This window comes from Catharus ustulatus, chromosome 18, assembly GCF_009819885.2.
Source record: "Catharus ustulatus isolate bCatUst1 chromosome 18, bCatUst1.pri.v2, whole genome shotgun sequence".
Classification (NCBI taxonomy): domain Eukaryota; kingdom Metazoa; phylum Chordata; class Aves; order Passeriformes; family Turdidae; genus Catharus; species Catharus ustulatus.
The window spans coordinates 6,385,250-6,399,360 of NC_046238.1; the positions used below are offsets into that span (position 1 = coordinate 6,385,250).

At 44.1% G+C, this 14,111-nt stretch overlaps 1 protein-coding gene across 1 annotated transcript in view; it reads left to right on the forward strand.

Moving 5' to 3' along the window:
- Positions 1-14,111, forward strand: part of FBRSL1 (fibrosin like 1) — a 498,161-nt gene that overhangs the window by 131,242 nt on the left and 352,808 nt on the right. Inside the window, exon 2 of the mRNA XM_033075794.1 lies at positions 956-1,156. Coding sequence (XP_032931685.1) covers positions 956-1,156 — 201 coding nt within the window. The remainder of the gene's footprint in view (positions 1-955; positions 1,157-14,111) is intronic.

A 14,111-nucleotide genomic window follows, 5' to 3' on the forward strand; every position in this document is an offset into this window, starting at 1 on the left:
ATCTGTGGCTGAATTTTGGCATAGTAAGCAGTGCTTGTAGGGTATTTCCTAATCTCTTTATTTCACATAAAAAAATAACTTGAATAGATATCCTGCAAAATATTCCCATAAGAATTCAGTTTTTACTCCTTGAGCAGTTAATAAAAGACATAAGGGGAAAATGTATCTAGCTGTAGTGACCCAATGTCACAGTGATTTGGCATATTATTTCTTCAAGTCCTTTTCCACACGGTGTGCATAGAGAAGGAGTTTGGTACATTGTCACTGGGAGTTCAGCTCCCAGTCCTCAGAGATGCCAGGGATAGCAGGAGTAATTCCCTTCTCTGATCTCACTTGCAATGTTAATCATCATGACACGACATACCCGCTTTTAAACTGTGCTTGGATTGTGTGTCACAGCCTGGTTCAGGGCAGACACTTAGCACTTAGAAGTGTTCAACCTCTGTTGTGTGTTTGGATCCCATTGATCTCTCTGGCTCAGGGAATTCGTGGTAGGGCTTTAGAAGTGCCTTTCTCCATATGAATGCTGCTGTGAATCAGAGACTGTCAGCCCCAAGGGGGGTCTGATGCGTTTCCTTCTCAGATCAGAAACAAAAAACAAAACCCACCTCTGTTTCACTTGAACAGTTTGAGGCTTCCCTTCAGGATGCTGATTTGTTCATGTGCTGTTGACGTATGGTTTCTGAATTAATCTGAAGTGAACTCTTTTTTCATACCCAGTTCCAGCATCACTGAAATTAATCAAACACGTAGCCTGGAGAATATTCATCCTAATTTAATCTAATCTAAAATTATTGTTTGCATTGTGCATGCCTAATTATTCATCTTATGTCATCTCTGGACAACACATACTGTCTCATTTGTGTTGTTTTCAGCATTTATGCAACTTAATGCGTAAAGGTAGCTGCAAAGAACTTAAAGAATTTACCATCCTCTTTTTTAATCTCCTTTACAGAAGGACATGTCACTAAAGCCTCAGGAGCGGAAGGAGAAATGGGAGAGGCATCCAGGCAAGAAACCTAGAGAATCTGAAAACTGTGTATCTGCTGAGCCAAGTGAAAATGGCCATAACAACGATGCTGGGAGCTCTGAGAGAGAGGCAGAACGAGGCAAGGAGCGGATGAAGAAGAAACTCCCCTTGAAGCTGTCCAAACAGGTAGGGAAGCACTTCTCACCTGAGCTGACCATCGTGGTGTTGGCCACTGTGAAATGCTGTCCTTGCTGGGGGGTGAGGCTGTCCCTGTAAATGGCTTCTCTGGTCCCCTGGGCTGGTGAAACAATGCCTCTTACAAGATTTGTGGCCAAGTGCACAAATGCTGTGTTGAGGGCAGGTTCCATAAGCTGAAGTGGAAGCCAGGTGTACTGAGTAGTGCATGAAGGAAGGAGCAGACCTCCTGTGTAGTGATTTATACAGTAGGACTGTGGCCCTTGTGGTCTTGAACACAAGTAGGAATCATCAGATCATAAACTCCTTTGGAGGATTTGTGCTGGGCAATGTGCACATGGAGGTTACAAACTTCTGTGTTCATCTCATGGCTCAAGTTTCACTTACCCCAAAGCACAGTATTGAGAGGAGAGACTATTCAAGTATTTTGGAAGTGGAAAGTCATTTTGCAGGAAGCTGTGCTCTGGGAAGTTTTCCTGTGTACCCTTCTAAAATGTGGTGGAGCATTAGTGAATAAAGAGTTGTCGTGCTGGAGGGAATTATTCCAGAGACTCCATCTGAGCCCCAGTGTGTACAGAGGGGCAGGTGACAAAGAAAAGGCTGTGGCTGGCAGGCTCTTTATCACTTCACTCTGCTCAGCAGGGAGATTTGTTAGTGACTTAGTGTGCATTCATGGGCTGGCAGTCCCATGGCACAGCAGCATCTCTCCGTGGACGCTTTCCCAGTTGTCCTTAACAGGCTGCCAAGTGGCAGCCAGTGGAACACCAGTGTACTTGACCTTCCAGCATTAGTTCTGAGCTAAGAAACACACCACGAGGAAAAAGTGGTTTTTATTCTCCATTTCTCCAGCAGAAAAAGAGCTGTTTAACTCAAGCCACCTTCTGTTCCATGAAACTAATCCTGTGTGTGTGCCAGGCAGCCAAAGATTGAATTGTCCAGTTACTGGAAATGTGTTTTCAGACTTGCAGTACTTTAACATTTAAAAGGATTGTGAAGGTTATGTCGTGTAACCCTCCCCTATAACTTCTCCAGCAATACTCTTTTGTGTTTCAGCATATTGATGTAGAAGGGCTCATCACATTTTAAGTTAGAAATTCTCATGGTCTGGTGGAAGTTGCTTTTTCAGTTCTGAAATTACACTGCAGAGAATCCAGTGCATGGCAGGGATTTGCATAGTTGTGGATGTGTGAGACAATGGGGAGATTCCCCCTTCCTGCAGGAGGAAAAGGTTGATAACAGTGACATGTTCTACATGAAATTTAAAACTGTTTCACATAGTTATGTCCACCAGGGATTTCATGGCACTTTTACAGAAACCTCTGGGGTAAGAGATGTTGTTGCACTGACAGACTCCAATTTCTCTCATACTCTACTGCCTTAGTTTACCAGATATTTAGTTTATTGGTATTTTAGCTTTGAAAAATGAAGATGTTTTTACTTATTTCTTCTGAGTAGTATTTGGCTGCCATCAGTGATTAAATAGGGGGTTTGCTGCCACATTCATAAAAACCTGAATTCTACTTCCGTTGTTTAATTTTTTTTTTAACCTGTAAGGATAAGTAACAAACTTTAAAAAGAGTGAGGAGCTTGCACAAAGAGTATTAAAGAAAACCTGTGATGAGTGACTCATTAATACATGGTGCCTCTTTAAATAAGTCACACTTAGAATTCCTCTCTTGTTGGAAAGGGAGGTTTTTTAAATACCTGCTATTATGCTAGCTGTTATAGTTGTGAAAACTAGACAAGTTTGGAGGTCTGTAAGGTTGATGAAAGTGGCAGCAAAATCTAAGCTACATAAACTAGGCTATTCTTAGTTCAAACTCATTATGCAAGTGATATATAGACAAGTTCAATAATTTTTCCTTCTTTTCAGTAACCACAAATTTCACACCTAGGATTCTGGCATTTCCTGCCAAGCTGTCTAGACAAATTGGCTGTAATATCAATTTTTCTGGAATTTGGGGGGTGATTTTTGCATCTCAGGGTTATTAAACATAGGTTTATACCTAATTTGGATAGCTTACTGTAATTAATGCTAATTATATTGAGATGTTGCTTAGAAATTACTGTTCAATTTGAAGCTTTCTTTCTATTCTCATCCCTTCTCTTCACAATGCTACTGAATTGTCATCTTTTCTGTGCAGCCTCCTCTAATAAATCAAATTGGGCATTATAATTATGGCATTCTGCTAATCCTTGTAGAGAGGTGCAAAGTGGTAAGCTGATTTCAGTGCCAGGTTGTCTGCTTTGTTTAGAAAATTAGATTTATACTTCACTCCATTTGACAAAGCACCCAGATTGCTATTGCTCCTGAATATTTGCTTGTTCTGTACCCCAGGCTATGGGGAGAGGGCTGCAAGAACCAATCTGTCCTTTCCAGCCTATTACTCCCAACTGTGTATAAAAATCACTCAAACACATTTATCTCTTGCTGTAACTGAGCAGAGGGAGAAAAAGGCATTTCAAATAGTCTAGGTCCTTCTGTCCAAGATTTGTCAGAGTTTGGGGCTGCTCTCAACACGTGTACACAGGGAAAAGGTGCTGGCTTGAAACTGCTCTTCAACAATGGGGATCAACAAAAGCTCCTGCAGTCAGCAGGATCAGGTGTGTCCAGGAGTTCAAAGCTGGGGTGTGCTCTGGGGTAGCCTGCAGTAAATCCAGCCCCTCTGGAAGCTGTGACTGCCTCCAACACTGGAGCATTCTTTGCAGGTTGAGTCATTGCCCTTGCAAGAGGCCATGTCCAAAGCTGATCCAGTGGCTGGGAGAAAGGAATCCCCACCACAACTGCAGACAGTGCTGGTGGGGGAGAGCAGCCCATCACTCCTTGGGGATTTAAAGGGTCAGATGTATAATTTGATTAGACTAAGTAAGAGGTACACATAAAATAAAACTTCTTAGTTCCAGTGTACCCTTATGTGTCCTGTGTAATTTTTCTGGTTTTTGGAGAGTCACTCTGAACTTTGAGACAGTTTTTGATTAACCTTGCTGAGCTTTTCCCCTTTTGTGGTTTCATTTTTGGAGTTGTTTATTCCTCTGAATGTCTGAGCTCTGTGGATGTAGAGCAGTTGGAGTTTTGGCATTTTTTTCCTTTTATTCTGGGCTTTAGGACCCATTGCCCTTTCTGTACAATGACCACCTTCTGAAAAGAGTTGGGGCTAATAGGAAAGTTAGGTTGCTGGTATTTCCAGTTAGCTTAACCTCAAGCTCTCTCTTTAGTCAGCTTGGGAGCATCACGGTGTGTTGAATATATTTAGATGTTAAATGCGGCTGTAATAACACAGTGTTCTGCAAATAGTCATTTGTCACGAAGATTAGTGTCTTACACCTCCTCCTTCCCTTTCTCACCCACTGTTTGAATCAGCAGAGAGGAGGGAGAGTCTCTGGGGACAGCAGGGCGGTGCAGCAGTGTTCAGTGCTCATAACCAGCTGGGTCTGGAGCCCGGGAGGACAGAGAGGGCAGGGGAGTCAACACTGTGCTGCTCCGGGGTGTGACACCTCTGAGACCTCAGCAGAGCTCCAGGAGGGAGGGGAGGGAAAGCCCAGCTCATTGCTGAGCCTCATTCCCTCCCCAGCCTGCCCCAAAGTGCTGTCGGTGATTAATGCAGCACCTTGTGTGGCTCTTGCTGGACTGGAACTGCTAAATTGCATTAACAAGTTTGATTACCTGTTCATGTGGTTTCTCTGTGATGCTCATCATCTCGTTATCAACATTCATTAATGGCTGTAACACCCTCCCTGCCCCCCAGGAGGGCTGTGCTCTGGGTTACTGCTGAGCTGAGCTAGAGGTGATACACTAAGTCATTTTTTCCATCCAGGATGCACGCTGTTTCTTCTGGTGTCTAGGTGAAAATTGATAGCTGCTTTTCAACCCATTTACATACCCTTGGCCCCATTTGTGTGTGGTGGTACTGGATGGCTGTGGGGCCTTCCTAAGACAGAGAGAAACAGTCTAGAAACTCATCTGGATAATGAAATCCTGCAGAAAATTTCCTTTGGCATCATGTTGCTCCTGCTGATGGTTGGGCAATAGGACCATGTAGCTGCTTGAGTTTTACTTCTGTTTTTCAGATAATGATAAGTAGTATTTATCATGGCTGGATTTGAAGGCACTGCTGGGCTGGAGGCAGTGTGTTTGTGCTTAGTGTGCACAGTTCAGACTGAAATGTCCCTTTCTTAGCTGAGGTTCAGCAGCCCCCAGGAGAGTGAGTCTGAAAAATAACCTTTGGAGTCTGTCTTTAGCCAGGGGACATGGATATGCCTGTTCTTCCATGTCTTAATAATGTAGCATTTGGAAGCTGAATTGTTTCTAAGAGGGTCTAGATAGAACAGTAACTTACTCTGTTACCTTCGGTATCTCAGGCTACTAAAGCCCTATGAATTCTGGGCAGCCAGTTTGCAGGGAAAAAAAAAAAAAAAGAAAAAGAAGAAAGGTTGCCTTTAATGTGGGTTTTGGGGATTGGTTGGGTTTGGTGTGTGCTGCTTTGGTGTTTGCATTTCACAGCTTTTGAACGCTGAAATTATACAAACTAGTTTCTTTTTGTTTCTAATTGATGTTGCCCTTTTTGTTAGTAGATATTGTTATTTAAACGTTCTTTGAAACTAAACAACAAAGCAAGAGGAAAAAAGTCCGTTTTCTTTTAATCAGTAAAACGTTGCTTAAAAGCAGGATCCATTTCTACCTTTGTAAGTACAAGAATGTACAATTTGGACATGAAAGCTCTCACACCGATTTTTTATTTATTTATTTTTTTAAGTAGGCATTTGTGTTGGCTGGGAGAGCGGGGTGACGAGGTGGTGCCATTACCTGTGTGAAGGCAGATTTTGGGCAGGAAAGGACAGCCAGGGGTTGGCTTCCCCAGAGCCTTGGTTCCATGCAGAGGGGACGTGGATGGCAGCGGAGGGCACTGCGCTTGGCTCCAACAAAGCCTTCCCCAACACCCTCCTGAACTCACACACAGCCTGGCTGGCTCCAGAGCTGCTGCTCAGGGTGCAGAGCAGGGTCCTGGCCCCGGGGTTTGGGAGGGGAGCCTGGTTCCAGCTGAGCAGGGCACAGGCACAGCCCTGCCCTGCTCTCACACCCATCTGCAGCTGCAGAGGCTCCACAGCTGCCTGGGAACCTCTGGGGAGCAGCAGGGCAGAGAGCTGAAATGGGCAGCACACCATCCAGCCATTAGGTTTGCTAATCCAGGGCCTAAAATCAGCCTCGTTTCAATCAATAGCAATCTGTTTGCACTGTCAGGAACTAATTTAAAAATCTGCTTTAAGTCCTGGTTAGGCACTTGGTATTCTGTTTTCTGGATCAAAGTAGAGGGAAGCAGTGGGCATAGCACAGCAGTGGCAGGAGGAGGAAAAATCCTTTGTAAATAAAAAGTGGATGTTTATTTCCCAAATGAAACCCTGCTATTACAAAGAAGTGCTGTTGTTTTTGCTAAATTTATCCAAGAATTCATCGAGATTCTTGAAGTGGCTGCAGAGCCCGCTCTGCAGCAGAGGGAGAACTTTGCAGTGTGTGTAGTTTGTTTAGAATGCTGTACCAACATCAGACCATTAAAGTCTGCATTACAGCTGTGGCACAGGTAACTTCATCATGGGATTGCAGCCACCTTTGGAGAGCTACAGCACAGCTTCCATAACAGATTTCTGTAACACCCTGCTTCAGGGATAGTGCAAAACAGTGCCATAAACCCTCTGAGAACTGACAGGAGGCAGCCTTTGCTGAAGCATGAAAAAATGTATTTCAAAACCCTCTGCAGTTCTGGTAGGGAAACATAAAGTGAAGAGATCATGCTTATTAGAATTGTGGGGTGTCCAACTATTTTTTGACTAATGCTGAAGAATGAAACAGAAGCATATTCTGGTTTTTATTGCACTGCAAATATTATTTTCTGAACAGTGATGTAAAGCATGTTTTGGCTGCTGGAAGTGTGATATGTAAGAGAATATGGCTTTCTCTTTTTCACTGAATAGTGAAATGCTTGCTTGCTTGTCTGGACCAGTGGGCTCCCCCTTTGTGGCTGACTGTCCCTTGCCAGTATTGCTGCTCCATGTGCCCCACTTGTCCTTGCTTTCATAGAGCTCTCCTGATTCTTTTAGAGGCTCAGCTGCCTCTGAGTGCAGCTCCTTGGTGTGCCCGTGCTGGATTGGGCAGGGCTGGCTCACCTGGACAGTATTTTACTGCCATGGGCTGTTTTGGGTGGGGATTTGCCCCTGGTGTCAGAGCAGGCAGGGCTGTGGGGATGGGGGTGCAGAGCTGCAGTGCCTTGCCACGTGCACTCTGCTCCCTGCTGTGTATTTAAGGATCAGACTGCTGCTGTTACATCAACCATGCTGTGTTCACAACCAGATCCCAAGGCTTTGCCTGCAGCACTGGCTTCTGCTTTCTTTGTCCTTGCTTTTCCTCTCCTCCAAAATTCCCATCTGTCCCCAGCTCGCCTCCCCCACTTGACAGCATCTGGGCAGCAGCGAGGTGCTCAGGCCTCCAGATGGCTGCTGGCACTTCCAGGCTGTGCTGGAACAGATTTGGGGAGCACGGTGATGAAAGCTCTGGATGCTCCCAGGGCTTCCTTGCTGTCTGCAGTGCCTGCAGTGGAGCTGAGCTGCAGTGACTCCAGGGACCTTGTGCTCCATCTCAGCTCCCCAGAGCAGAGCTGCAGCCCCAGTGATGCATGGCAGAGCTCTGAACTGGGCACACAGACATTTCCTGCAGGGGACAGTCCAGGGAAAGCTGCTCAGAGCAGCTCCCATCAGGCAGGATTCATCCCCAGCAAACAGGGGCTTGCAAACAAATCTTGACCTGGTGTTCCTGCTGGTTTCAAAGTTAAGGCAGCTCAGAAAATTCAAATGGTGGGATGATAGTTAAGCCATGCTGGTGCAGTGTTAGGAAATGATGCTGTATGTGTGTGGAGAATCAATCCAGTTATAAGCTCCGTGTTTTAAAACTCTTGTTGGTCACCTTTAACTTCTCTGCCTGCATTTAGATGACTGATAAGGACATTAGGTCACATTTGCTTAACTATAGCCTCAGATGGAGCAGATTAAAGGGAAACACAGCGATCCTCTCTTCTCGATGACAGTCTGTAAGTAGCTGTGAATGAATCTCATTACAGCAGCTCTTTTCGAAAGGGAGAAATAAAAAGGAAATTTCATTGCTAACAACTTACGGGGCATTAGATGCTATAAAAAAGGTTGTTGGTGGTCATTGGTTACATTGTTATAAAAGAAGAGCTAAATGGTCTGTAATTTAGAGGAGGGGATTTAATTACATGAAGTAATTTACAGGAAGCTATAACCACTTGTATCTTTTTTCTCTGTTGAATATAATTGGTTGACACAATGCACTAAGTCCTCTTTCTTTTCCCTCTTCCTTCCTCTCACTTTATTTGGGTATTTCTTTTGGAGAAGGTCCATGATAGAGCACTTCTGTTGGATGCTGTGATTTTAGCAAGGTGAAAAGTGGAGTAGTGTGGGCTATTTGAATAGATTCAGAGCCCTGGCTGGAGGTTTTTATTGGGCATTTCTGCATAGCTGTGAGACAGGACATGTTCCAGGTGTCTGAGACGTGTAGAGAGCTTATTCCTGGGTTCAGTGTGGGTGCTGCATGTGGGGCTGGGACCCTGAAGAAGCCACAATGTTTTTAGACTCGACAAGAGGCATCTAAAAGATTACTTCATCTTTTTTTAAGCACTAGCTGCCCAGTGTTTTAGCTAACTTTGCAGAAGAGGCTGGGATCTGTTAGCTAATTGTAGCCTCTGTTCCTCTGCTTGCACCACATGTCTGCAGTGATATTTGAGATGATCACAGGTATTTTTATTGGTGTGAAATAAGCACAGTCCATGCAGACAGCCTAGCACACTTACCAGTGTGATGACTGAACCATCTGCAGCGCTCCAGTCTAAATCTGAGCTGGTTTAAAACAAACAAAATGCCATCCCAATGTCCCATGTGGTTAAGGCAGGATAAATACCTTTTCCATGAGGTACTGTTGCTTTCCTCATGCAGAGCTCATCCTTGCTGAGTGCTGGCTGTGGATCTCAGCTTCTGCAGGAGGCTCTGGCTGCCCAGTGTGCCAGGAGCTGCAGCAGGATTGCTTTGGCAGCTGCCAGTCTCTGCCTGGAGTCGCTCAGTGGCTCTGCTCCAGCTGACTTGGCTTTGCTTCTATCAGAGATGATGCTGTTTGCATCTCTCAGTTGCTCTCCTCCCAAACTGCAGCCTGGGGCAGTGTTACCCACATCCCTCAGCCTTTTTCTGTGTGCATTCTTCAGGGAGATCATTTCCATACTTCTGCCTGATGGATGGTTTACACGAGCTGTTGAGAATATACACAGCTTGAGTGAGCACATCTTTGGTTTGAAGGCAGCTCTTAGGTAAAATAAGCACTTGCATTCTTCCTTCAAGCAAGCTTATTAGTAGCTATTCAGGTGAATGCCATTGCACAATTGTTTTGGCAGAATCAGTCTATTTTCCCTAATGTTTTGTCTTAAAGAAACATAAAAATTAAATAAAGCCAGCAGGGGTTTGTGATAGATTTAAAGCTCTTCCAAACTTACTGGTTGGAAGAGTCCTAAGGTGTAGCTGGGTATGTACCTTTTAACTCAAGAAGTGAAGTATGTTATGTCTGTATGTAGGTTTTTACAGCTACTAGCACTCTAAATTGATTCTAAAAGTTTTCTGAAGTTGAGCCTTGAAATTAATTTATTTAAAAACATAATAGCAAGATTTCATGTGTTAGTTTTAGGAATTGTATTTGTAAACCCTTGTTATTGTTATATGCAAAAGTTGGTGCTTTTTTTTTTTCTTTCTGGTAGCTTTCTTTCAATTTTGCTTTTTCTGCAGTTGGAATTGTTGAGATTACAAAGCAGAATATTCTTTGGGTAGCTGCTGAATTGTGACTGTTGGTGTCTAACGTCAATTGTGTAAATATTTGCAGGTTTTTTAATTTAAAAACAAATCTTTTATCTTCACCTTTTCTTCCGCATTCCCCTTTCTTCTGGTTAAAGGGTTTAGCTCTAGGGAAAGGAGCACAGGCTCAATTCTTCCTTCATCTGCAGATCCATTGCCACTTAAAGTAGAAGATTAGCAATGGATTTCACTTTGCTCTCTGACATTTCCTCTTACAGCTCTGCTTGACTCATTGTCTGAGTAGTAAAAACAAGGCAAAAACTCTTTCCAGGGGAAATCTTATCCACTGGAATAATACTGCTAAAGGAATCCAGGGACCAGGTATTGGATCAAGTAGGAGGTGCTGTCCAGGGCAGCCTGGGTAGCAGTGCCATGGTGAGCAGCTCTGTGCTGCTGAAACATTGCAGCCTCCTGCAAAGCCGTACTAGATCTCATCAGGTTGTTTTGCTGTTGGCTCTCAAAACTTTCAGGTGGTCATAGGGCAGTATTTTATAATTTAACATGACATTTATTGGCTGTAGAGTTAGAAATCTCTTTTTGGAGTTAGAGCTTCAGTCCTTATAGGATTGAAGCTGGAGGTGGCTCAGCTGGACATTGGGGAGTACATCTGCACTTTAACATGAAAAAAATGAATGTTCCAGGTTCCAGTTACTCTTTATGGAGCAATTTCAGTGTATGAAGGTGTAAATGGGGATGACACAAAGAGTCATACTGTAAGCATTGCCTGAGCTGAGGGCTTTGAACTTGTTCCACATTTGTCCACGTGCTCCTTCTCTGCCTGGTTCAGAATGCAAAAAGCGACGATATAAAAATAAACCAGTCATTCTTTCCTTAGCACATAGGGACTAACCATAACAGCAGAACAAAGCTGAGGTCCTCAAAACCCAAACCTCACTCTGCAGAGCTGGATTTGGTGTTTTCCCAGCAGGTGCCCATGCCCTGTATCGTGGGGCTGGCAGTGTGACCTGGAGCGTTCCTGGGCCATGGTGCTGTCATGGCTGTGAGCCACTGGAGATTGTTCCCCATTTTCGTCTCTCACTCTCCTTGCCACTGCCTCATTTTGTTCATAAAGCAGCTTGTAATTGAGTGTTTGACAAAGAAGTGTTTACAAGCAGTGTTTCTTGTGCATAACTGCCTAGCTGAGGGGAATAACAATTTGGGTCTGAATTTCAGCCCTCCTTTGTCACTGTCGTATCATCGTCAGGGGCTGTGCTGTCTCTGCTTAAAGAGAAAGATGGATTAAAATTGTTTCAGGGCATGGCACCCAAGTGGGAGTGTGTGCTCTTGGAAGAAGCTGCCAACTTTTCTTTGTGGCCCCTGCTTGTCCTTTGTCAGTGTCCTGATTTTGGAGCACACCAAGGTGTGTGCTAATTAATTACCTCGTGTGGTGACTTAGGGGTTTTTACACGTGCAGTCTGCTGTTATAGGGAGAATTCTGTTCTGGCCATATGAAGGTTGGAATTCTGCCAGATTTTAAACCTTCTCTGGCCATTGTGTTGGGTGAGATGCTGTCCTGATCTGTGTGGGGATATGGTTGGAGTTCAGTCTTCATGGGCTGAACTGACAGTGCAGATGGGATGGGGGTAATCAAATTAAAATCCATGTTTAGCTATCACAGAGGAAGAAAGGGGCTCTAGGATTAAGGTTTTTAGTTCAGGCAGCATGTGGGTGTTTGAACTATCCAGGCTAAAACCCTTCTGCAAATTATACCAACTGGGCAGAGTGTGAAGGGAATAGAAGCAATGAAGTTATGCATGAGTAAGGAACAGCTCAGGCTTTTAGACCCATTATAGGCCATTAGCAAAGGGCTTTGGTTTTTTTTTTAATTTTGAGGGGAGTGTCTCTTACAGGGGCTGTTTGCAGGAATTAACATGTTTGTTCAGAAGTGATGGGGATCACCCTTAGGGAACAAGCAAAGACAATCCCAGGAATCACCCAAAATAACCAGAGGCACATGGAGCTCCAGGCTCACTCCAGGATGGGGGCTGAATGGGATGGTTCCCATTAGCATCAGTGCCAACCTGTGACTAAACCATCACACAGAGTGCAAATAACTAAATCACAGCATCTGGAACAAAAGTCATGCAGTCAGGCATGAGTTAGAGTGGCCCTCAGCATTGTGGCCAATGAGATTAACTCCTTTCCCTCCTTTCCTGCTGCTTGGTGCAAGCCTGAGACTTCTGCAGCAAGTTTGCCAGTGTCAAATCTGCTTTTCTGGGTGGAGTTATTACTTACTGGTTGATATTGGTGTGTTGAGCAAAACCAGACCAAGAGTCACAGCTCTACTGCCAAAACTAGGAGAGGGTTAATGTGCTGGCTGTGCTGCTCAGAGCATCTGTGGATTTGTGCTCTGGCTTGTCAGAGTTATTTGACTGTAGCAATGTACTGAACTGTTAAATTCCTGCACTAAGATGACCACACATCCAGAGTGCCTGGGTATTTGTCCTCATGCAAAGTACTGCAGGTGTTTTGCTAAGACATCATCCCACTGCCCTGAATCACCCTGCTGTTCTGTAAATAAATCCTGTGGTTTTAGATGCCTGTGCTGATGCTGGTCTCTTACAGTCCTTTGCAGCTGGGCATTCCCTCCCTGTTTACCTGGCTTGTCAAGAGCAGAGGGAGAAGAAAAATGTCTTTGTGACAGCTTTTTTATTTCTTACAGCGAAGCAAAGGAATAAAGGGATTATTTTTTTTTTCCCAGACAGTCTACCCATAGCAGCAGCACCAGGGACCTGTAGTAAATTGATCAAGGAACATATTTGACCTTAGGGCTGCTTGTTAGAGAACATTGTTATAGGCACGTTGTAATAGCAGATGTAATAAAGTCTGCATTGTCCCAGAGAAAAAAACCAAACACTAGTACATTTTGTGGTGGGGTTTTTTGTTGGTGTTGTTGGGGGGTTTTGTGTGTGTTTTTTAGTAGGAACTGCATTGTTGTCTGACAACCTTGGGTCACCTCAAATAGGCATAAGCCTAAGGCAGAGCCAAAAGCAGATATTTTGGTTTAATAAGGGTTTTACTGACCCAAGAAGCAGGGAAATAATATTTTTCAGGAATTGGCTATCTTTATAGTGCTTTGTGTTCATCCAACTATCATGTAGCTTTGTAAAGATGATTTCAAAACCCCATTTTTATTCCTGCAGCTTTTGAGTCCTAGCTGCTTGAATTGCATTTTTTTCTTAACTTTTCTTCAGTTACACAATTATCACCACTCTGTATCTCAGCATTTACTGACCTGCCACTGTACTTTAAGAATAGGAATTTATTTATAGTCCCATGATAACTGGTCATCACAAATTATTATTTTTCTATGAGAGTGTTTCAGTGGGTTGATACTTGGGGCTTGTGAAGTCTGAACATGTGTTCTTCCTATGAATAAAAAATACAGCCGAGGATGAACTGTGCTGGGATTTTGTTCCCTGTGAGGGTGCTGGGCCCTGGCTCACACTGCCCAGGGAATCTGTGCCTGCCCATCCCTGGAAGAGTCCAAGGCCAGGCTGGGTGGGGCTGAAGTTGCCCCCATAAGGACTCAGCTGAGAGCCTAAACCCCAGTGCCTTGTTGATGCAATGTGCTCCTTGTCCACTTCAGTGTTTGCACAAATCCCACATACCAGTTTACTCTGATTTCTAGTTTCATATTCTGATACCTTTCATTAGAACAAATGTCTTTCTTCTACTTTGATAGATCCAGGCACATAAAATGTGCAAGCTGTTTTAAGATGTTTGTTGTGCTCCATTGATGAGACTCAAAATAGGATTTCTGATCGTTCCAGAGGCTTCCTTCTGTGGCATCATGTGCTCGTTTTCCTAATGGTTATTATTTATTTATTTTGGCAGCATGTCTGTAACTTACATAGGCAATAAGAGGGATTTCTACTGCTTCAGCTGTATCCATTTGCAGGATGTGGAGAGGAGGATTTTGCAGCACTCAGCAGCACATGGGCTGTATCCTGCTGCTCAGAGACCTGTGGGTCTGTGCTGCCATGGCCTGGGGTGCATCTCCTAACCCTGCTCAGAAGCTGAAGGGCTTCTGCACTTGCTTCATGCA